Here is a 26,222-nt window from a genome sequence, read left to right as displayed (position 1 = left end):
ATATACACGTAAAATACAAATAAGAAAGAAATTGTATTTAAACAATGAATCGGAACTATGATATAAATCTCTATAACTTTTCAAACATGAAATTATAAATCAGCCTCTCAAACAGAAAATACACTGGTGGCAAAAAAAATGAAGACTAGCTAAATTTCCGTATATAACAAACCTAACCTGGTTATAATCTACGTATAAAACAAATCCACTTTTTTAGATCTGTAGAATCTCTGTACAAATATTATATAACTTATCATCGTCGGAAGAATGTAGGTAAACCCATCAATAAACGAGACGGAGCGAAGGCAAGCTGGATTTGACTCTGTTGAGAAGCCTATTTTTATCTCCGATGAGAGGCCTCAGATTCCGTCGTCTTAAATTTTTCAAAGAATGTTCGAACACCGTTACTGAGTTGAGCTTTCGGTACTGGTATCAGCTTCCCAACCACAGCAAGGGGCCAGCTGAGAGAATGGGAAAAGGGAAAAGGGAAGAGGAAGCAGAGGAATAATTACAGTTAGCATTCGCGCATGGAACATGGATTAGCATAAATGCATAATTGTCTTTCGAGTAGTACATATGGGCACAGTATTAAAAACAATCAAGGCTTGCTCCCAAGCATTCATCAAAGTCAATCTCCCAACAGCAACTCATAGGAGAAGAAAACAGCATATTCAAAGAGCAAGATACATTATGAATTCTAGTACGTGTGATCACCAACTGACCTGATAAATGCTATAATAACAGAAATGAGCCACAGCTTCCAATTAAGCTTGACTGTTTTAGTGAACTTTCCAAGAAATTCAATGATGACAATCTGCAAAACAGTAACCAAGTTATGATAGCCCTACCAATATGTCATAAATAAAAGCAAACAACTGAAGACTTTAACACGACTAACTGATGTGCCTGAAACACCATGCCCTCCCAATTAAAGTATACCCTCGAAGGGAGAGGAGTAGGGCTAGTTTGGGAAACGGGGTAGAGGACAATGTAATGCATGTCTCAAACAGAAAGGACACTGGGCAGCAGGCATTCGGTGAGAATAATGCAGCAATATCGGGGCCGGGGAATACGAAGGGAATGGAGGGTGGTGGAGGGGGTGTACCATCATTTAGGTATTGTTTGGGGTTAATAATTCCACGGGGAGTTTTTCTTTTACCTTTCTACATCTAAATTTTCTACTATTACTTTGTTCTCTGCAATTTTCCTACTATCTGTGTGGTAACATCAGTAGTATCTATTGCTAACCTGGAGCACAACAGTTATTAACACTATCCCCATAAAGAGGTAGTTTCTCGTGACTCCCTTGAAAATGTTGAAGCTATATGGCTTTCGGGCATTAAATTCATTAAAGACCTGCAGATTCGGAAGGACATTTTCTTTGTCATCATTTGAATAAAAAATCAAAAGAATGTAGTGCAAATATAAGGTGAGAATAAATTGGGTATGAATAACCTTCTTCTGCATCAAAAGCGTATAGCGGAAAATAAAAACAAAGGAATCCAACATTGAAGAGAGTAACATGAAAATGTAAAACAAAATGTGGTAGACTTTATTTCTGTCAATGAACGCTTCCAGTCATTCATGAAGGTCCCGAAGGCCAAGAATCTCCCTCAACAGCTCCTCAACTAACTCCCTATCCTATTCACTCTTTATTTATATTACTCTGTCTACAGAATTCTCTGCATCACCCTTTATCTTTCCTCATTTACTTCCTAATGAGTAGGTTCTTAGAGCTTCACTCATCAAGCATAGAAAAGTATAGAAAGCAGCATGAGTCCAAATGGCATACAAGGAACTCGTTCAGTCCCTCGTTAATCAAGGAAGTTGTTATTGGAAATCCTCATCCTTCACTTTTTGAGATCCAACTTTCAAATCCAATTTCGAAAACATTGCAGCCTCAGCCAATTCATCCAGCATTACTTCAATCATAGAGATAGGGAATTTATATGGAACTTTAATCTTATATAGTTCCATATAATCTACACAAAATGATATGATAGGGCTGGAACAAGGGACTCAATTTAGCAATGTAGGTTCCTTGAAGCTTATAGCACGATCTTGCTTCCTATGATGTGCGTGAAACTAACATTTTAGGTAAAATTTCATTGGATTAGGAGTTTGTATTTTCATTTAGATTTCTAGGAATTTAATCACTGTTTTTGTTCAATTAACTATTTTTGTTATTTAGGATAGGCAAATTAAATCCATTGGGCTTAAGCACGAATCACTATGTTCTCAACCATTAGGCCCAGAAACAATCAAGTTTAGAGAGGGAGCCTCATCCTTTGCAGAAGTCTTGTGCTTAACCATCTTGCATTTGGAGATCAAGAACTAAAGTTGGAAATATTTGAGTGCAAGGTGAACGACGATCCAACAAAAAATGCAAATGTTTAGAGATTAGAAAATAAAGTTATTCCTATCCTTTTTTGTTTAGAGTAAGGATAGTATAACATACATTCACGTTCATTTGATTCATTTGACACACATTGACAGAAGTCTTGTGCTTAACCATCTTGCATTTGGAGATCAAGAACTAAAGTTGGAAATATTAGAGTGCAAGGTGAATGATGATCCAACAAAAAATGTAAATATTTAGAGATTAGAAAATAAAGTTGTTCCTATTTTTTTTTAGAGTAAGGGTAGTATGACACACATTGATATTCATATGACACACATTGACATTCATTTGACAAAGATAAAAAAAAATTATGTGTTAAAGTATCATTTTTCTTTTTTTATGCTTTTCTTGTACTTTTTGACGAGTTATTTCCTGATAAACACTATAGGTAAGTAGTTCTTTGTTTCTAGGGATTAGAGTAGTCGAATAAGGGATTGACAATTTCTTTTGTATTTCCCTCATTTGTTTACGCTAAATATATTTCAATTCCAATTTAGATATTCTTCATGCTTATGAGTTTGATTGGTTCTTATTTAAATGGTCCTATATGTCAAGGAAGAACTAGAAGTTGAACATTAACATTAAAAATTCTAAATTTGAACAAAAGAAATTCAAATCACAAAATCAGACATAGCCTTTTAGGGTTTTTCCTTGGAATGATCAAATAACGTGATCAGTTTAATTAGATTTAAGTCCCGCTAAAGTAGGGATTGATCTAATAAAATAAATTATTGTTAGTTCCTTGTGGGGTTCTTTGAAATTGGACTTTAGTTTTCTCATAGCCAATACTACATCCACCCCATCTATCTAGAATAAATACAGATTTTGTGAATGGGTAGCCCTCGCAATGGCACCTCACACCGTGCAAAGTCCTAGTTTTTTGCCCCATGTTCATCTCCTACTTCGACCCAATATTGTGCTGTGTCTAGCATGGGGAAAACCCGAAGCTGTCACTGTTTCTTAAGCAATGAGATTACAAGATGATCAACAGTCAACTAGAACCATGACCTCGTGACGTTGAATCGCACCCAACAGTTACCGGAGTTCTTTGAGGTGACTCCAACAGCACCTTTTAGGTCCAATTGAACTAGTTTGCCTTCCCATTCAATGACTTTGTTCTTCTCTCCATGCCACTTAAATGTAATCTAATTTAATGCACTGTAAGTCTATCATCCATTCAATCTTCACGTGCCATATTTTTTCATCACTAATAAGGCCATTCACGGAAGTCACGAGGTTCTACCTTCAACAACTCCTCAAGTAACTACATCCCTTATTCGCCTCTTCATCTATAACACTGTGTTTACAATTTCTCCCTCCATGCCTCTCTATCTTTCCTCACGTACACCTTAATGAGTGCTCTACTATCAAAAGTCATTAGGGCAAGAATATGTCCAGCAACAATCAAGCATCACTGGAGTTACTCTATGGCAGAGGGAAGCCATGTAAAATTGCCTTGGACCCCCGTTCATTGGCATAAACTACGTGGATTAATGTGTTTCTCCCAAAACATAAAAGTTACAGTGAACACATCACTAAAAACTATTGAAAATTAAGCAATTCCTTATCTATTATGAACTCTACACTCTTTCAAGACGTATTGAGTGCTATACACCATAAACACACCGAAAGCCATTTGAGAATAATAAAGATTGTAAAAGGAAGAGCTTAATCACATCTATGATAGAAAATGATGACGATAATTGTCATCTTTTATAATTAGGTTTGTATGGAAAATATTATTTTTAAAATTTTCTATATATCTATAATTATTTTTTACAATTAAGTTATAAGCATTTCTGCAGATTTCAATCTAATGAGGCGTTTCAACAATATTATCAACCCAGCACTTTAAAAAAAAAACTTAAATATATTAAACGTAGCTACCAGCCACTGAAGCTTAGAACTTTGTAAATTCCTATTAATTGGTGATGATAAGGACTTACTTGACAAAAAACAAAAGCATTGAATATCAGAGAGTTCTTCACTTTGATTGCAGGGCGGTTGGGTTCATTCCTCAAACCCAGTAATTTCACACCTTGGAAATTAAGTATAAGCAACACAGAAACTTGATAAATTGCCTGAAAGTTTCCAAACATTACCGACTATTCAGAGACAGCAGAAATAATATGGCATAAGTAATGCATTATATTTTTAGCATTCATCAGTTAGTTGTTTGCGGCTTGGTCCACATAAATTTAAAATCCCTGCCAGCTTTCAATACAACAGGAGTGCCACTACATGAGAAACAGAATTCACCTGTATCAACAGATTCCTCCACATAAAATTTGATACAAGCGGTTCACTGTGCAAAAAACAGATACTGTCAATTTTATAACACAAACCATAAAAAAAAATACACTACATCTGCTCTTCCCATAATGGAGTTTAACAGTAGGTCCATTCATTGTACATAAGTGCATTTATTTGAAATCCATGCAAGGATGATAAATTCAGCAATCAGTAGGATCTTTATAGCTTTTGGTGATTATTTTCACAGTGATTCACAAAGCCTTTTACCGCAACAATGTGTTTTTACTTACTGTATATGTACCCTGATGTTTTGGTATTTTGTGAAGGATATATAACTTTGACCTTGTACTTTGTTCTATCTTTAATTTTCTTTCTTCCACTAAACAAATACTAAGAACAAAGAAAAATTACCGTCTTCCCATTGGAAGCTGACCCATTAGGGAATCAGTTGGTGGTTCAGTTGCCAAGGCCAATGCTCCAAGAGTATCCATGATAAGATTTACCCAGAGAAGCTGTTAAGAAATTAAGGACTTGTTCATAAGGTTGGCCTCCTAAATAAATGAGGGAGCGCCAAGCAGTTAGTGACAAACAGAAAACGAACCTGTACTGTATTTAGTGGGATGTCACCTGTGGAAAATGCAGCAACAACATTTATAGCAAGTGCAGCTATATTGACTGTAAGCTGAAACTGGATAAATTTCTGAATATTTGCATATACAGACCGCCCCCATTTGACAACCTGAATTGGCGAGAGATATTGAAAGGTGGTACCACTTATGATTGAAACATCTATTCGTAATCAGCTTACACGAAATAATGAGGCTGTGGAATGCACCTTAATACTAAAAAAATCTCTCACAACAGCATCAAAAAATTATAATTATGCATTTCAATTAGAACCAGAAATAGTCCTTCAAGAGGGATGCCTCAAGCATGCATCATTGAGTGAGAATACTTCCAACATCTCTCAAATAAGAAATGAGGACTAACCTTCACAACCGAAGCAAAATTGTCATCCAAAATAATAATATCGGAGCTCTCTTTAGCAACTTCTGTTCCTTGTATACCCATTGAAAGACCAATATCGGCCTAAAAATACAAAAATAGAGTCACGAACACAACTATGAAAACAAAAACTAGATTATATAATTTAAACAAAAATTTGCCTCAGAACAATATAGCCTATTTGAATATAAAACTGACATAGCAACAATTTTGGCAACAGTTATATTGTATCACTATAAATACTGCCATCATCTTAACATGTATCTAAGATAAAAGTATAAGCATATGCCCCAAAAACATAAGAAACGCCTTTCAAACCTCGTGTAGTGCAGGAGCATCATTTGTTCCATCTCCAGTTACAGCCACAACATGCCCGTTCCTCCTCAATGCTTGCACAAGCAAAAGCTTGTCATTAGGAGATGACCGTCCCATAACCTATAACATCAATATACACTCAATCTTACAGCAAAACAGTTACACCACTAAGGCTATTATAGTTGTTGGATTCTACCAATATGCTGTCAACAATTTGTGCTCTCCCTTCATCTGTCAAGGCACGAAATCTTTTTCCTTCAATGATGATTGGCTCTGTAGCTTCAGAGATTGAATCAAGAATTCCACATTCCACAGCTATTGCTTTTGCAGTTTTGACATTGTCACCAGTGACCATTTTTACCTGGGATTAAAGATCCAACCAAGCAAATTAGTACTTCCCATAAGGAGAAAACTGCACATGCCTTGCAGACTCCATTTCTTAACCTAAATAGTGTTGATTTTGCAGGATAGGGAAGTTTAGATGAACCTATAATAGAAAAATTGGCCAACACATTTTTGTCATACCAAAAGCAACGATATGGTTTTATATATTAAAACAAATCAAGTCACAGAAGACATCTTAATCCATCTTTTTGCCTCTATCTAATAATTAATGCATTAGCTTGACTGTGAACTTTGCTAAAATAAGCTAAAAAGAGCTTATTTTTATACATTTCTCTATGAAGCTTATTGAAATAAGCTCTTACAAACTCCCCTTTAGAAAAGATTATTTTTAGTAAAAACTAAATAGTTTTCGCAGAATTTATCCTGAGGAATGAATTTTATTTTTTGCAAAATAAATCGTTGTCTCTATAAAAGTCATCAGTGGGTGAAACATTGGCCACTTAGCAGCACATATAGGGTCCTGTAACATGTTATAATTGTCTCAACGACCTAAGCCTCTTAATGGAACAAAATGACTTTCCACATCAAAAGCATGTATAGATATACCTTAACCCCAGCCTTTTGGCAAAGCTGCACTGCATCTTTGACCCCAGGTCGACAAGGATCCTGCATTTCAACGCATAATTGGCATAAAACAAATTGTAAGAAAATACTGAAAAGATAGAATCAACATGTAGAAGTCATGCAACAAAGTGTAGGCCCTTTAAGAATTACTATGACTCTAAACAAGATATACCACATAAAGAATGACAAATTGAGCAAATTATAGATAATAGCTGTACCGTCATTCAACACAACTAAAAAAATGTGAGTAAAACATATAAGTCAAGAATACAATCAGGATGTTATAATACTGGAAACAAGACAAAGATGACAATCCGAAGGGTATTTTTCTTGGAAGAATAAGGGGAGGATAGACAAAATATCTAGTTTTGACAGGTACATAAGTTAGTAAGAAAAATACATAGGGGAATGCAAGGGAAGAGGATCGTTCTGAGAAGATAACATTTATGAACGGATCAGTAGCTCTATTGTGAAAGAGGAAACCCCTAGAAGGAGGATTTCTCCTTGTTCATTAAGTTTCATATATCAATAACAGCTCCTTTCCATTATTTCTTTCATTCTTTCTGTACACTCTCTCATTCGTGGGCTCGCAACTCCATGACAATCTAATTCTAGTGGAAATATTACCTTCAGGCCAATAATAGCCAATAAAAAAAGATCATCCTCTGGTAATGACCAGTGAGCAAGTTCTTCACCAGTTGGAACATTCTCCCTTTCAAATGATCTAAATGCAATCGCAATACACCGTAGACTATCAGCAGCCATACGTTCAATAACCTTTTTAAAATATGACATCTGCGAGCCAGGAAAATTTTACTTAAGAACATTATCAAAATCAGTCAAAAAAAAGTATCAAATGGCATCCAACAGTTCATCTAATAGTTGTACCAGCTGTCGTTTCATTAGTGTATGTTATAATAAAAGATAGGGAAAAACTGGATACAGAATTGAAAAACTTAGCACAAAAATGGTAATCAGATAAGGTTTCCAAAAGAAAATTTTAATTGGGAGGAATAACCAATGCCTTTGCTTAAATACGGATCTAAATATTTAATTATTTACTCAAACCTTCTCTTCATCCATCTCCACCAGTTGATTATTAACATCAATATACCCTGTACAGCATCCAAGGACTATCTCAGCCGCACCTTTCCAATGTATATGGATTTCAGAGTCTGTCTGCGGAGTGGTCTGGATGAAAAACAACATATAAACATCGGCATATGGTATATTAGCTACCAAATAACATATCAGTTTAGAACAGAAGCAAAAAATGTACGGATTTAAATTAAAATGCCAATAAATTATTACCATCTGTATTGCAACTCCTCCTCGCTTTTTGTCTGAATTAAAGGGGAAGACATGGACAACTGATGATTGTGATCTGACATCATCAAAATGCATCCCAAGCTGAAATTTGATCTAAGAGTTAACTAGATATAATTGCATAACGCTCATTAAAATGAAGTCCAAATTTTAAGTTTCAAAACAGACCTTAATTCCCCACTCTAAAATTGCCCTTTCTGTTGGTGATCCAGAAATCTCAATACCATTACCACTCTATCACAAATAGAATTATTCAAAAATTAGTAGAACCAGTCAGTTATGAAATTATTATTGGAAGGGAACTCAACAAAGTAAAACCTCTTTATCATACCTCAGGGACATAAACACTTCCATTAGTGTTCTGCACAACACCTTCAAACAGCAAAGAGCGTAGCATACCAGACAACTGGTCTGGTGTATGATCAGGAGTTATCTTCCCACCAATGCAAGCCTCAACCACAGTCATCTATCTCAGAAATTTGGTGAAATTAAAATTTGCTGGACACATTATTATTTTCATCATAAACTATTTCGAAATATTCACCCAAAATATATAGCCACTGGTCAACCTTCACACACACCATAGTTTATATTCTTGTTCGTTAAATTTATTCTTAACTCCTAATCTTACGTGTTGTTGTGTTTCCTACTTGACATAAGCTGGGAAACAGATACGCCAGAATAGAACTAAAATATTGCAACAAGTGCTCTCCAGCAAGTATAATTTACTTAGAACAAATATTATAAAAAAGGTTTAAGCACTGAATTACAACTAACCTGATTCATAGTCAATGTTCCAGTCTTATCACTGCAGATGGTTGTGGCCGACCCCATTGTCTCACAGGCAGAGAGCCTCCTCACCTGCAAATAAATGTGTTATATTATACAGCATTTTCAAATAGATACTGAAATTCAATAGCACAAACAAAAATTGGCATACCAAAGCTTTATCCGCCATCATTTTTTTCATTGAGTAGGCAAGTCTGTAAAATAGTTGATGAGAAAGAGTAACACCTCATTAAAATACGAAAGAGCACATTGAAAATGTAAAATGGATAGAATGGAGATAATGAAAGCATCATATAATGATAAGAAAATAATATTTAAATTAAAATTAAAAAACCATAAGACAGAAAATCTACATTGGACCAATATTTGGCGCAATAATTTAAAGAAATAAGGATAAAATCTATAAATCAAATTAAAGTACTTTAAATCATATCCATTAAAAGTGGGTAAAATGAGACTTACGTTAAGGTAACGGCTAAAGGCAACCCTTCAGGCACTGCAACCACTACAATGGTGACCTACATATTCAACACATTACAATCACCTTATAGTTATCAACATTAAATTCTGTGAAAGGATGCGAATATTTATCTATAAATGGATCACACACGATCAGCCATTTTAGTAATTCTAAATACACATACCGCAACAGTGAATATCTTGATCACTCCATCAATAGCATCACCAACTTTGGTTTTGCCCGCTATAAATTGAACACTTCCATCTGGGTTTCTAGTATGCCCAGAGAAATACCTGTGTTTGCATGTTGCCATTCAGGGACATGTAAAAAATAAAAAAAGTTTAAAAAATAAAACTATGATAAAGTGCAAATTATCCACTTCAACTTTTACCGTTTGGCAAATAGCCCTGCCCTTTCACAGTCGACAATCAACATGATATAACTTTCAATTGAAAATAATAAATTTCAATAATTAACTCAATAAATAGAAAATTTCCCGTACTTCCAAACTTTGACTTTTATCCAAATGAGTTAGAAGAGAAGAAGACGGACATTGAAGTTTTAAGTAGGTTAATTTGAAATTCCAAGAATGTTAACAAAATAAAAACAAGAGGTTTATTCGATAAAGGGTCAGCCTTAAAGAAAATCAATTTAAACTAAAACACGTTTAGATCATAGAAAGGAACATATAGAAACCTGGCCAGTAGTACTATCAGAACGATAACAGCCACAGAGAGTCCAACAATACCAATTAAGGTAGCGAGACCATTTAAGCGTACCTACATTGAGAACTTTATACAGGTAAACATAATATTGGAAGCAGGAACTAAAAACAAACTGCATGTAAAAAAGGGACCTGCAAAGGTGTTTCTTCACCATTGTCTTCTGAAATGCTAGCCATCAGAAGCCCCCATTCAGTATTAATACCAACAGCCGTTACCTGAGGAAGGAAAGCAACCAACAAAAAGAAAAATAGAAAAAAATCGTTAATCAATAAAATAGATGACTGAATCTAAAAAAAAAAAAATCAATTATTGAAAGAAGTGCACTACAATTTAATCCATGTTTCACCAATCTAATTTCCCTCTGCCTGTTGTTTTCAAAAATAAACAGGCTAGAATCTCTTCCTGACCAGTATGCACTAGATGAACAATTGACACCATTTCAGAGTGACTTCTCCAGAAAAAGAAAAATGAAAAATTTACTTATAGATCCAACTAGGAAAAGCTTCTACCATTTTGGTTAAACACCATTTTAGTTTATGAAAAATTTGAAGTAATTATGGAACCTTAAAAGATGAAAATGAGAATCAACTTTGTTCTTTTTAGCAATTAAATTGATGTAAAAAAAAAAAAGACTAAATCCATCCATTTTTCATTTTTTCAAGGACTGGTATGGTCCACCTCAAACCTTTCAAAGACCAAAATGGTGTTTCAAATGTTTTTGGGCCCTTGGGGACAATTCCCATCTAAGGACCACTTTTTGGTTATATATTAATTATATCAACAACACTTTGGAGACTCCTTACTTTTGTAAATAAAATCAAGACAGGACAATTACAAAATATAGAAGGGAAAACGAAAGTCCAAAATTTACCAGCATAGTTCCATTGCCATCTGCAACTTTACATCCAGAAATCAGAAAAGGATCGTTAGAATTTTTTTCGACCTGAAAAAAATTATTACCCACTTAGGAAGAACTGAGCAGTAACTAAACTTATTCTCCACAAGATAGAAATAAACACTAACAATTTTGCTCTCCCCGGTCATACTTGATTCATCAATTGCAAGAGAGTGACCAGAGATCAAAACTCCATCAGCGGGGACCTAGAAAAGATCAGTTAAGAACTAAATAACAAGAAATGAAACTATTAGGTTAGGTGTGAGATTATGCAAAAATGGGAAAAGAAATACCTGGTTACCAATGTTAAGGGGTATAACATCACCAACAACAACATCATATATGGAGATCTCAACTCTTCTACCATCTCGAATGACCTTTTCGAGAACAAATCAAAACCCAAATTTAAAGATATATGATGTTTATGATAACAATAGTAATAATAATAATAAAGTACGTCTATGCCAGAAATATACCTCCAAATGAATGTTTCTCTTGTGCTCATTTAGATCTTGAAACTGAAGAGACTGCTTATAATCACTTATAGCTACAAAAGAGGAGAAACAAACAAGGATATTTTGCACATCAAAGGGGAATATTATAGCTATTATGATAAACAACCATAACAAATGACAAAGTTGATGATGGTCAGCAAATGCATTTATATAAAATGGAAAATTCAGAAGCAGAACCTCAATACCTGTAACAAGAATAACAAGAATAACTGCAAAAGCAATGCTTCCCCCATCATACCATCCTTCCTGGATACCCTGAAACAATTAATTCTGAAGATGAACCTAATTCTTAGCATTAACAGAAAAATACTAGTAATACCGAATTATGAAGGAATGAATGAAATGATAAATAAAAAAAGGAACACTAAAGGTCAAAGGAATTTGTTGTTGGCACAACAATACATTAATCAAATAAAAAGCAGATGAGCCTGGCATATAGATGATATCATGTTACTAGCATAAGAGCTACTAAGCTAACAGAAAGTTTGTCCACCAGAAATCAATATATTGAACAAAAAGGAAACGAAAAGTATCTAGCATGCAACTGACACTGTCAAACAATACCAAAAAGGAAGAATTACAATGAAATGGGCAATATGACAGCACGCAGTGGGAGGATTAATTTTTGTTAGCAGGCTGAATTAATGAAGGCAGGAAACTACAGTAATTAGTGACTGATAGTACAGGACATTAATAATTCCATGCATTTTTTAATGAAAAACAGTGTAAGTTTGGAATCAGACTGTCTACTCTACCTGAAAGGACAAACTACTAAAACTTTATCATCACATAAAAGCACAGAATTGTTTCACAACTTTTGATATGATCTTGAAGGGTTCAACATAATTTTAGGTTCTCTTGGTTATTTTTATTGTTATTAGTTAAGTGGTTGAATGGTCACATGGCAAGATAAAAGATTACAATAAGGTAAATATTGATGAGAAAACAGAAGGAGAATCATTCTAATATTCAGTTTGGAGAAAGTTATTGACCGTCACACTCAAGAAAGATGAGAAGGTGAGTAATTAGTCATGGAGTCAAATGCTGCAAGTTACCCTAATAAGATCAAATTTGGGTACTCATACCTCAGAACTCCATAAATTCTCACAAAGGAAATTTTTTTTTTCAGAATTCAAAATCTCCCTCATTGAATTACAAGTATGTCCTTTTATAGGCTAAATTATGTAAGACCCTTTAAATTTCACATCCTTCTCACGCGACCATTCAACCACTTAATGAAAAAAAACATAATAAAAATTACAAAGAAAACTAAAATAACATCAGGCCCATCAAGATCATATCACTTTCACAACCAATCTCACCTCAGATTTTATCCCCAGTGCTAATGAAGCCATTGCAGCTACCATTAGAATAATCAAGGTCAAATCCTTGCAAGCATCCCACATAAACGACTAAGGCAACAAAAACAACAACATCAGTACAACAACCCTCCAATAAAAAGAGGTGTTATCAAATGCTTAATGTGCACAAAATTTACCAAAAAATTTCTTCCAGACTTTCGAGGGTAGTTGTTGGAACCAAATGCATTCCTCCGTATTAACAAGTCAGCATCATCACCTCGAATTCCCTTCTCTAAATTGCTTTTCAATAAATTTGATAACCCTACAACCTTATTAAGTGATTCAGAAGAATCAAGTGAATATGATGACTCTAATCAATATAATTATATATAAAAGAAAATCATTCTTATTACACTTACCCCTTCACATTCCCGCAGAGTAGTAGTGTCTCGGTCCCTTGAAATTGAAGAAAGTTGTTCTTGTCCAATTGAAAATTCTCCAGTGGAGTTCAAATGAGGTTTTATAGTTCCAAGTCCTAGCAGTTAAAAGCACCGAGCATTGATATTGGAAAGAAAATAGTGTCTACAATTTTAGTATACCAAGGGTAAACTCACTGTAAAAATGATTTAGCAAAGATCTAGGGAGCATCAAGCACCAGCAGCACATCAAAGCATTTTCAACTTTGGTATTTAAGTTTAGAATTAAGATAATATTATAAACACCTTTTATCATTGTGAAATGGGATAGCACTAGAATCTCCAAATGATATATATGTCCAAGGCTTGATAATCACAAAAATAATTGGATATATCAAGCAAACAATTTAGAATTAAGGTAATAATACACACTTTTTATAATCATAAATTGGTAAGACCATTACAAATCTCTGTAATAGTAATCTTTAAACATTACCTATGCTTAAAACTAACATGCAAATAATGTATAGCAACAAAACAACATAAAAGGGAATGGACAAGTCATAAAACTACAATTGACGTGCTAAAGGAAGTTGATCTGCTAAAAGGATAATTGGTTCACATTAAACAAAATGTCAGACACAATACTTAGAATGATTATCGGTTAAAACCATATATGTCAAAAATATTTCCGTACTTGACTTCTAAGCTAGAGGTTTTTCAGACACGTAGCAACTGGCATGAATATTAGGCCATTAACGTTAAAAGGGCTTATCAAGAGAGACCAGTGATACCTGGCACATATTATTTCAGACTTTTTCCATACCATTATGCTGCTAATCAGGTGATAGTAAACCAGACTAAAGCAACCTTTCTTTATGAGCAAAAGTAGTACAAAGGTACAAACCCTATTGATTTTGTTCACAAACTACTAGAACAGGCAACATTCATGGCCAAACTGACTGAATACAGAACTCAGATGCATATTAGCAGAACAAGAAATCAAAGAAAATGATACACAAGATAAGTAAAAAACATTGAGAGTAAATTTTATAAATTGCAGAACAAGAATGAAATATATTTACAACAAGTGTTTTTAACAATATAGGAGACAGAGTAAGTTCTAAATTGGAAAACTACTGTGAATTACTAGTGCACTACAATTTTTACACATAATAGTGAAAACAAGCTAGTGACTCACCATTCAATTGCCCAGCTTCCTTGAATCGATATGCAGCCTAATAGAGTAAATTAGTTAATTAGTATACTTAACACATGTAACATGAGAAATAATAAAGAAGTCAATTGAAGAATCGAACTTGAATGGCCCGTGTATGCACTATAACAATTCTTAATACTCTCTTCTTTTCTTCTTCTTTCTTTAAGTCCAAGGTGTATCGAAATCGGCGAGAAGCATTGAGCACCAGTGCCGCTTGCTGAAACACCAAAGGAATTATTCGTCTCGTCATTGAACAAAACATTGGGTCCCAAGGATAAAAATTAAATGCATGTCAAAAATAGCCATATACAAGTAGCAATTGATGCTAACACAGTTATTATAAAATAGAACTCTAATACTGCAGAAACAGTGAACAAAGGAGGCTTCAAATCCCTGGTGCAAGATCAAGAAAATGCGCTGTATTGTGTCTTGAGCCATTGTAAATAAAATATATCTTGAATGTTCAAACCAGCATGAAAAAGACAATCATTAAGTGGCTATTACGACCAAACTACCAGAACTATAGTGATAGTAATACTTATTATCTTGTCACAAACAGAACTTTTTCCCCCGTGAAATGTTAAACCCTTCTATTAATTGAATGATTTCTTTACCTCCTGCAACATCTGAAAATTTCAAATGCCAGAAGAATTGAAAATTAACTATAAAGATTTCATTAAATATTACCGTTCTTTTGTCCCATTAATAAAAGTTATATTTATCCATCTATATTTTGCAATGGGCAAAAATATAGAAACCCAGCAATTTGCATTAGTCATTTGGAGTTCAAATTTATTACCCTAACAGAATCTTAAAACCCTAAATCTAATCCAAGTCTTCTTAAACTGTCCACCTAAGAAAAAATTAGAATTTGGGAAACACAAGGAAGGCATTTCAGATCAAAATGAATTAAACCAAAATTTTCAGACTGGATCTCCCAATAAGGGCATAAGCACTTTATCCTTCTAGAACCTTTACAAGAAACATAAGGACTGATCCCAATGTAGCTTCCAAATTGGCTATTGTTCCCATTATCTAGCGACCAGCAAACAAGGGATCCAATTTGTCTTCAACCATAAGTGTCTAAATAATAACAAAAATATGTCCTCCCTCTTTGACTCCCTCCATACATATCAGTGGTTGTTGATAAAAATTTGAAATGGATGCAATATAATCTTCAATCAATATATTATGCTACCAAGCACAGCTGGCGTTCGTCCAAAAAATCAAAGACTCAAAGCAGGTCTTTCTGCCTCTCAAGTACTTTTTCCAAACTTATGAGGTGGGGTTAAACCCTCACTACCGAGGTTCTCTAGAAAGATTAAGAACTGAGCTTTTTGATGTTGCTGTTTATAGATAGTAAGAATCCTGAACTGCCGCTGGTAGTCCTGACAATACCTCAAATATGTTATTTGCAAGTACAGAAAGGTATTCAAAGTAATACTTCCAATGACACACTTTGGAATACTGTGTTTTGGAAGAGATTCACAAGATGTTCAAAACAATACTGAAGATCCCAAAACTGTGCTAATTGGAATGTGTACTGTGTTGTCTTCAATACTCTAATAATCCATTAAAAACTGTGGTTAGAAATGTTGATTCTTTGGCAACAAAAATTCAATCAGCTCCTTGTCTTTATACTAATATTGTATATTTGTATCCGTCCGCTCCATAGAAAGAACCTTGTTTAGTCTCATAATTCAAAATTCTATAATTTTGGACCTCTAAATAAACGGGTATATCTATAAGAAACAGGTTGTATAAACTTGTCCTAAAGCCCACAACAGAAAAGTTACTCCGGTTTGACAGCATTTTAGTAGTAATGCTGAACTGGTACATGTTCAAATATTTGCGTCATTGAGTACAGGTAAGGTGCATGAATGCTAAAATATTGCATTAGCAGGGAAAATTTTTCCATATAGACCTTTAAATGAATAAGATTCAAATTTATATTGCAAAAAACAACCAGTCAGCACATGAACTTGGTATTTTTTGAGCCATTTACTATCCACTTGTCTTTTCAAACATGTCTTCTAGAAACCATATTGTCAATCCAGTATTCCCCTAGCCCCTGATCTCACTTCATTTAATGAATGGATATTCTCATGTGAGTTCAAGAGACCCTAAACAACACCCCAGATGAGGCCCTATTTTCTCCATGTCTTTCTCTCTCTTCACATCGCCCTAACACATGAAATAACTGACTAAGAGGATTCATTCCCCTTCTGCGGCTCTTAATTTAGATTTTGTAGACTATTAAAATGATAGGAAGCACTCTCTCTCCCTCCCTATATCTGTTTATGTTTGCGTCATCTAGAGTTTGTTTAAAAAAAAAATTAATAAGCACTTCTAAAGGAGAAAAATAAGAATTAAAAATGAAATGAGTTTCTCTAGAAACTAAAATAACTCATGCTTAGGCAAATCTGTAAAAAATCTTCCATATTATTTTTTCTATATGATGATTTTTAATTCATACGTAAATTAACTTTAGTTTATGGAGAAGTTTATTTCATCCTTTCTTCTAAATTTCTTTTCCCGAAAGTGTTTGTAGGGGAATTGAACCAAATATGTTCACAGTAAAGTTTGGAAAAATATATTGGCTCAACAAGTGAATCCCTCCCCACCCATGTACGGGGACGGCACCCAAAATCCCAGAAGACAAGACATCGATAGCATGCTAGGGAAACCAACAAATGCCCAACCCCTACAAGATTATTGGACAGGTCAAAACGGCAAATAGTTTTAACCAGCTTCATTGAAATAGCAACACATGCCATGGGGAATAATATATGTATTCAGTACAAATTCAAAACAGACAAAATGTATTAGTCGTATTATTGAAAATAATATGACATAAGATAGTAACAGCAATAGAGTGGATTAGAAATAATGTTGACACATACCCGCCAGCGCCTGAGGCGTTGAACCGGAGCATTCTTTGTTCTGGTAACATCAAATGGATCAGCAGAAAAGTCTCCGTCATCAAAATCATCAGAGCAGCCAGTGGGAGACCCGGCCTCAATATCACCCGGCGTCTGGCTGCCAGGATAACCCTTGGAGAAGCTCATGCTTCCGAAAACTGTCGCAGGAAAGATGACACCGTCACTACCTAGTATCCCTTACAACTACTACTTCACAGTATATCATTAATAACCGTTTTTATTAACTCTACCTCCACTCTCGGAACAAACCTCACCGTATCACAAGAAAACCTAAATTAAGTTTTTCTACTTCGGAATTAAGCATCACAATCCAAAGCATGTTCGACAAAAGAAAAGAAAGCAGTTCAAATCTCCACCCTTCAAATTTTAACTGATTTGTCGTTTCATTATTATTCAAAGTCGCAGTTCACTTATCACTGATCCCTAAATTCAAATCAATCACTTTCAATTGCACAGTAAAACACATATCTCTAGAAAATCAAGACCCCTAAAACCTCTCTCTATATATATACGCACCATTACATTAGGCTTATATAGTGCATAATGAGTATCACTTTCTTATGTAGCAATAAGCATAGTAGCCCGTGGACTTACTGGGAAAGTAAAGAGACTATATTAGTAGTCTGGTGCCGATAGCAGTATTATCGTCTTCGTCTTCCTCTATCTCTTCCTATGTAACCTGAAACCCTTCAGAGAAGGAAACGAACACCGTTATACGAATAAATAACGCAACAGCATTTAAAACAACAATAAAATTAATTTCCATTTCCGTTCACGAGATTTCCACCTCATGCAAAAGAATCCTCATTAATAGAATATATACGCATCTTCCCCTCTTTCGAGGAAATTTCGTTTCACGATTTAAGTGCAGTATACAGTTTACGCGCCTAAATTATATTCTCTTTCACTTTTTGTTTTCTCATTTCCAAGATTGTTGAATCAGCCTTTTTTGCAATTCCTAATAGAGCTTTTTCGTGTCATCAGTTGATAAACGCAACATTTCCTGTAGTGGAAAGTGGTTCGGTTTGATTCAGTCCATTTCATAGCCACAACAGCACGAGAATCAGAACCTCTTTTTTCACGACAAATCAGAACCTTCACTTTTGGAAACGACAATGACAAATAAACTGAATATGTTTAGTTAATGCAAAGTAAGTTTTGACATATGATGCAGGAAGCAGAAGTATGGAAATAATGGTTGAAAGAGACGAATAACTAACTTGTGGCACAAATCAAAAGCGACAAGTGAGCACTCACTGATGCAATTCGTGAGATTGGAGTTCAGGCGTGGAAATGAACAATGGCATGTGAATAATACGAACAGTACCGTCATAAAATATTCAATAGAACGTTACTCTGTGTGTTTGCATTTCTCAGTTGATTCAGTGAAATCGCACACAAACAAACTTTCAATAATGCAAGGGCGTAAACTCGCTTACGCTTATATTCCATACTTGTTTGGGTTAGGCACTGCTGGCAGGCAATAAAATACGCTCTTGCATTCTTCTTTTTCTGTAACACAGCTATGCAAATCTTGTTGAACGCGCCGAGAATAATTTGAAGGTTAAAAGACTTCAATTTCGGATTCATTTAGTTTTCTTTTTACTTTTTAAAAACAATTTCAGTAATTAATTTTCAAAAACTCCTTTTAAGAATGAGTTTGAAAGAAAGCAAAACGACTGATCGAGAAAACAATTAAAAAAAGAAAATAAATTTTTCTTCGTTTTTGTTTTTAAAGTTTCGAAAACAATTAATTAAAAATGAAAGGAAAGAAAAAACATTACATTGGAAAGTAAAATTACTCTTTGATGATTTATTTACTTTTAATAATTGTATTTATTAATTTAATATTATATTGATATTTTAGCCTATTTGTTATTATTATAACAGAGAAAGTTATTGAATATAATAAATATTTGTGAATAAAGATGCTAGCTGACAATTGTTTTTATGTGAATTGATGTGTACTTAATTAAGTAGATTACAGGTTTTTTCCACCGGTCACTGTAAGTGAAGAGCATATCTCCGTGCATCATGGCCGAAAGCACGCCGTTCTGGTCACGAATTGGAATTCCAACACGGAAATCATAAATTTCTAATGTTAATAATGTATCTATCTCAACTATTATTTAATTATAATTTATTAAATTTTTCCAAATTATTCACCATTAAATAATTAATAATTAATATAATACATTTTAATACTTTCAGTCTATACAATTGACTTCTCTTTTCATTTAAACTTTAACTTAGTCGTTTTAAAATATATTTTTTATTATTAAAAAATATAAAATTAAAAGAGGATCATTACATCAGTTCTGAATGTCCACCACAGATATGAACGAGGAAATCAGATTCACACACTTATTTTAATATTTATCTGTGAAAATATTTATATCCAGATTAATTTTAAAAATATAAATAAATATAAATTCCATCTTATTATATAAAATTGAGATAGACTTAAAACTCATTATTTAATATTTATAATTGAATTCGGTAAAACTAAAAGAGAAAATAACATTATCTATTGATTATGTTATATAAGAAAAAGCACCTATTTTGTTAATTAAGCCAAACACTTGAATACATAGAAGAAACAAACAAACGTTTCCTTCTTTCCCGTGACAATGTCCCTCCAAAAACAGAAAAGGCAAATATTTTAGTTGGATGAAACTTGAAATTGGCGTCGATATGGGGATAAAAATTTGGAGTAAAATTCATTTCTGGAAGAGCTTATTATTTCATAAATAAAAAAAAAAAGTTGAATTTACGAGACAGATAGAAGTAAAAGATTGTTTAAGAGAGATTATTACCTTTACAGAATGATGCTGGCTCGAACTATTTATTCTGGAGCAGTGTGTTCACATCATTTGCAGTCAGAACAAATCTGCAACTCCTTGCAAGATATCATATCTTCTCTTCACAAATGAACACCTTAGTTTATCTTCAGCAAAGAATGTTAGCTGCTATCAGAGTTTGATATTCATTTCACCATGCATGAAATGAAGGGTGGAAGTATATGAAAAATGCAGTTGCAGAGTGCAAATTTTATTTGTTGGTTCGGCAAATGGTGCCTTATAGTATATCGCTCTTTCTTTGAACTTCCATTACTCAATAAATTTGTTTATAGGATCAAGAAAGGTACTAAAGAATACTGACGTAATGGGCCCGAACATGCCTTCTCCTTCTGGGAAAACTAAAAATGCTCTTTTTTTCTCGTTTTTAAAGGTAACCGATAGTTTCCTCTCTTTTTTTTCATTCACCCGTCCAGAATTAACTTCTAATGTGCATAATTTAGTTGTTTCACATCGTTTCACCATGTTGTTGGTTAAAAAATATTATGCTAAATAAATTTTTAAAATATCGATATTAAATAAATAAATGTTTATAATATTTATATCCTATCTAATAGTCTCATATAGTATAACATTATTTCTATAACTCAACTGCGGTTCCTACCACACTTAATAACCTCATATTATTTAGAACTAGAGATCTAAAATGATTTATATATTTTTTTTCTCTTTTTATATTTCGATGTCTTTTAATTGGTGTTGTCAAAATGAATTGAAACTTCTAAGCCAACCTAATCTACTACGGATTCGGATTGAGTTGAAAAATATTTAAAATTTTAATACGCGCCATTGATCCACTAAGAACTCGAATTGAACTTGTGGTAGATCGGGTTAATGACCTAATTTTGTTTTTTGTGCTTGTTTTTTTATTATTATATTTGAAGTTTAAGATGATTTTGGATTGTATTTAAATTATATTGTATTATTTTTTTTATTTTGAATTGTGTCTTTAGAATTTAAGATCATTTTGGATTGAAATTTTTTTAGATTTGAATTAGAAAGAAAAATATTTTTTTTAAAATTGAAAAAAAAACTTATAATTAAGTGAGTCAACTCGTTTAACTCACCAATCTGTGGTGAAATGGATCAAATTCAAAAAATTTCGGTTTGCTAATAAGTGAATCAGGATTCGAATTTTTTCGACTCACTAATAAGTGAGTTGAGTTAGATTAGTTCAGTGAGTGGTTAATCTATGATGGTTGGATGACCCATTTTATAAACACTACTTTTAAAAATAAAATCATAACTGAAAAAAAATTATAGATAAAAAAGTAGTTAACTATATCTCTAACACCAAACATATATTTATGAAGATGGATATTCATGTTTTAAAATATATTCTCCATGTGAAATTTCAATAAATATAATTTTTGAAAGAATAAATGAAAGAAAATTTATAGAAAAAAGAACTATAAACTTTATTCTTTATTCCTTTTAAAAGTTCTATCTTTATAAAATGTTATTCTCTCAATTTAACATTTATCTAAAATAGAAGTGTAACAAAAAAGTTGTTGAGTTGACACAATTTGGAAGAGGTAACAGAATAAAGATTAAAATAAATCTAATCATATTATTTATCGGGGCAAGTGATCAATTTCCTACTACCATTAAGATTATTATAACGTTATAAATATTGTTCACTATCGCTACAAAAAATTAAGACAGTTATGCCTTTGATTTTTTTATTTTTTTTTAGTTTATTAGGTAGAGGATTTTGAAATACTATTAACTTACTGAGTCAGTCCCACTATCACAAATTAATTTATTACATCACAATCAGTTATGTCAAATGAGTCAGTCCCACTATCACAAATTTATTTATTACAAAACTTTTTCATTAATTAAAAATTTTACAATCTAATTTATTCATCAAGGAGTTAGTGGATTAATGAATTCGTTCATATTTTATTCTTTCAATTTATTTTATAATTTTATTATAATATATGAATTTACTTAAGATATTATTTTATAACATTTCCAAGTTTTTACTTATTTTATCAAATATTAATATCAAAATAATAATTAAAAATTAAAGTATCTAACTTATATAACTATACAAACAAATAAATTAAAAATAAAAACTATTCAAACATTATTAAATATTATTTTAATATTTAAAAATATTAATTTGTCAACATACACAATTAGAAATAATAAATAATTATAATAAAATTTTTATAAACAATGATAAAAAGTTTAATAAACTATTGTTACAGGTTGATCATCTTCTATCTAACTCAAATCCATTTATCACAGAGATTAAGTGAACCAAATTCAATTTGACTCACATTAAAAAATAATTTTTTTTCAACCAAATCCCAAATTCAATAAGTGGTAAGTCAAGTTAATTTACAATTTTAAATTTATTTTGACTTATTTAATATTTTTGTGAATTTATCGCATTAGCACATAGTTAATAATTAGATGATAAAACTTAATAATAGATTAAAATCATATATTTATCAGATGTATGAACAAAAATTGAAAAGTTAAAATCACTGCTAAAATTATCTGTCTTTAAAATGTGTAGATTATAATTAATAAAAAATAAAATTATGGATCAAAATGAACTGCGGAATAGCTGCAAAATGGCCTTTACAAAATCGTAAGGTATTTTGGTTAGTGTATAAATTTTACAAAATTGATTTAAATAACTATTTAGTCTCTATTACATTTTTTTTTTATCCCTTTAAATTTTTGGTAGATGTCATAACGAAACAAACATTATACAAAAGACAGAGATTTAAAAAAAAAACACTCATCATGTCATAGGTCTTTTTCTTTAAGCTTTTATATTCTTAATTTTAATAATAAATGTATAACACATTTTTTAAAAAACTATTTACAATTATTCGTTTAATTTATATGATTAAAAAACTATAAATCAAACTTTACTCTTATCTCCCTACTAACCTTGCGGTAATTTTTTTTTCCTTTTAAACTCAAAGCACAACTTTAGTGGATAAATGCATAAATATATCAACTTTAACGGATAAATGCATAAATATATCTAAACCCAAAATATGTGTTCTACATAATTAATCAGTAAAATTTTAAAAATAAAAAGTATAAATTTAATTATATTTTTAGTAAATAAACTTAAATATAAAATTGAAATTCATTCAAATTGAAAAATTCATATAAAACATCATCATACATCATTAATGTATAAAATTTATCCTTTAGAATAAGTGAAGTTAACCTTTAATTGATGTGTTTAAGAGTCACACTGAATGGATTAAAAGATTTAAACGTGGTTGATAAGTGTAATTTATTTATTTTTTCTCTTATTTTTCCTTCTTCGTACATTTCTTTTTCTTTTTCTTTTTCTTTTTCTTTTATTTTCTTCTAAGCAACCTAACACGAAGGATCTCATCACTACACCTCCTCTATCCATCTAGAACCATCGACAGCGACGTCACCTCCATCCGGAGCCCTAGTAAGGTTTGCCCATACACCTCTCTTTTTCTTCTTAACGCACGCATGGGAGTAAAGTTTTTTGTGCGAGACCACTGTCAACAACAAGACTCACGTCGCGTGCTCCACCTCAGTCTCGTCTTTGTCCAAGACCATGCTTTAGGTTATGTTAAATCTTTCACCTTTCAGAGCTCCATGATCATTGCACTTGCTCTGTTTTGGAGATCAATTCAATTTTAAAGACTGTTTTTGTGATATTTTTAAGTATAAATTTCAAGACATTACTCATTTTGGAACTTTATTATGATTAATTTATGTTTTTCTACGGTATTACCACATTGATTAATTAGGTTTTGATCTTTGGCTACGTATTTGTTTGGCCTGATTATACAAAAGTATGGAAGCTCAGTTTGAGTTTTGCATCTGACTAGAGTGATTAAAACATGTTTTCTTTAGTTGCTGTTGACAATGGTCTCGCACGAAGAAACCCTCTCCAACACATGAGTGAAGAAGAAGAAGGAGATGAATTTGGTTGGATGAAGGAGATGCAGTGATGAAACCCTTCTGTTGGGGTTGAGGGTCACGCAGAAGAAAATGAAGAAGGAAAAGAAAAAAAAAATGTAAAAGAAAAAAAGAATAAATAAATAAATAAATTACACGTGTTATTAATATCTCAGTCACATATTCAGATCTTTAATTCATCCAGCATAATCATTAGACACATCGACTAAAATTTAATATGTATTGGCTCTTCTTGAGGATGTATCTTATGCATTAACAAAATATAAGAATCAGATTTAAATAAAAAACGAATTCTACTTTTATATATAAATAATAAATTAAGCGACTAATAATTAATTTATTTTTTTATTTACTTGGTTACTTGGGATGCTCCCAAACAACGAAAAATAAATTAATTAGTATATTTTCTTTCCTTCCACAGTACGTCCCTCCACTTCCCATCAAACTAAAAAGAACATATACAAGAACTAAGAATTGAAATCATACTTTAGCATCGTGAAAAGGGTTTAATTTATAAAAGTATTTAGTATCATTATTATAATTATAAAGCTAAGTACTTGCCTTGAACCCTAATTAAGGGATTAAAAGTGGTGAGTAAAACAGCACATAATCTACTGACAATAATATATGTATGACGAATGGAATGGAATAGTAGGCATCATACCTTCAGTGCAGCAGAAAAAAAGGAAAAGGGATAGATAGATCCATGGATGAAAGTGAACAGAAACAGGAAGTGACGAAGAAAACGCAATATTCTCTCTGCTCTCACCCCAAGTTTTGAATCTATTCTTTGGAGTCATATTGAAGTTTTAAGCACCACAGCATCTTTGCAATAAATATACTATCTTCACATGAAAAAACGAAACTTCTTGGAAATTTAAGTGGGGTATATATGCCTACTCTATTTTTTATTTTTCTTATTTTTATGCTTATACATGTTCGTGCAATAATTGATTCCCAGTAACATCACATAGAGTAAACTATTTGTACGATAAATTTGTTAATTTTTACTATGTTTACCAAGACTGGAAAAGTTTTAAAAAAATAGAAAAAGTTAAAAATAAAATAATATATTTATAGTCAGAGTTCGCTCATGAAAAACATACTTAATCCAAAATAAAAACATACTTGTGTAAGGGAAGAAATCTAATATATTAACCACAAAACACTAAAATCACGTTCACCTTTTTTTGTTTGAGTATCCTTTCTCTCCTCCCAAGATTAAGAAAGGTGTGAATCGATTGAGTTTTACAAAATTCTATATATAATAAATTAAATTGAATTTATAATTTAAATTTATTTTAATTTAATTAATTAATTTTTGTATTTTTTAATTTGATTTATATTAAATTAAATTTATTTTGCCAATTACATTTAATTCAATGAGATTGATCTAATAGATTTGACAATTAAGCCTATTAGACCTAACTCTTAGGTATATTAGACACTTTTACTAAATATGGGTTTAAGTTGATTAGGCTTACTATGGGACATGAGTCGACTTGACTTGACTTAGACTCGACGATTAAGTTCGATCTTAGTCTCAGGTTGACTTGGTTATACTTAGACTCAGACAAACTTAGACTCAGGTTGACTCATACTTAGATTTGGTTCACTTGACTGAACTTGGGTTTGAACTGTCTCACTTCAATCTCTCCTAAAGATGACTTGAGTCAACCAAGTCACAAACTAACTTAAATTAAGTTGGGTTGATTTTGACTCATACTTGGGATTGGAGTAACTCGACAAAACTTTGGTTTAGGTTAATTCAACTTGATTTGGGCTATATATTGAACTAAATGTATTAACTAAATGGAACGTTAAATATTATATATATGTGTTAGTGTCGTCAAAACGGGTCATACGGGTTAATCCGGTTCAACCCACCACAAGT

General features: G+C 32.4%; 1 protein-coding gene across 1 annotated transcript; it reads right to left on the bottom strand.

The window, feature by feature from the left end:
• Nucleotides 1-14: 14 nt before the first annotated feature.
• On the bottom strand, nt 15-25,148 carry LOC124839012 (calcium-transporting ATPase 8, plasma membrane-type-like). Its single transcript, XM_047314748.2, has 36 exons — nt 24,993-25,148; nt 20,348-20,478; nt 18,126-18,218; nt 17,493-17,668; nt 14,690-14,806; nt 14,572-14,608; nt 13,374-13,489; nt 13,152-13,283; nt 12,976-13,065; nt 11,839-11,908; nt 11,615-11,685; nt 11,432-11,515; nt 11,267-11,344; nt 11,115-11,186; nt 10,375-10,458; nt 10,215-10,297; nt 9,703-9,811; nt 9,521-9,576; nt 9,210-9,252; nt 9,047-9,130; nt 8,601-8,735; nt 8,438-8,503; nt 8,255-8,353; nt 8,012-8,134; nt 7,571-7,738; nt 6,926-6,985; nt 6,171-6,335; nt 5,978-6,094; nt 5,645-5,743; nt 5,256-5,393; nt 5,066-5,166; nt 4,661-4,706; nt 4,348-4,482; nt 1,249-1,356; nt 723-814; nt 15-461 (listed from the first exon to the last, which is right to left on the bottom strand). The coding sequence occupies exons 4-36, from the start codon at nt 17,655-17,657 to the stop codon at nt 341-343; spliced, it is 3,264 nt and encodes a 1,087-aa protein (XP_047170704.1). The 5' UTR covers nt 17,658-17,668; nt 18,126-18,218; nt 20,348-20,478; nt 24,993-25,148; the 3' UTR covers nt 15-340.
• Nucleotides 25,149-26,222: the final 1,074 nt, after the last annotated feature.

This window comes from Vigna umbellata, chromosome 1, assembly GCF_029865625.1.
Source record: "Vigna umbellata cultivar VRB3 chromosome 1, Vumbellata_1.0, whole genome shotgun sequence".
NCBI lineage: Eukaryota > Viridiplantae > Streptophyta > Magnoliopsida > Fabales > Fabaceae > Vigna > Vigna umbellata.
This window is presented reverse-complemented; position numbering and strand designations above follow the sequence as displayed.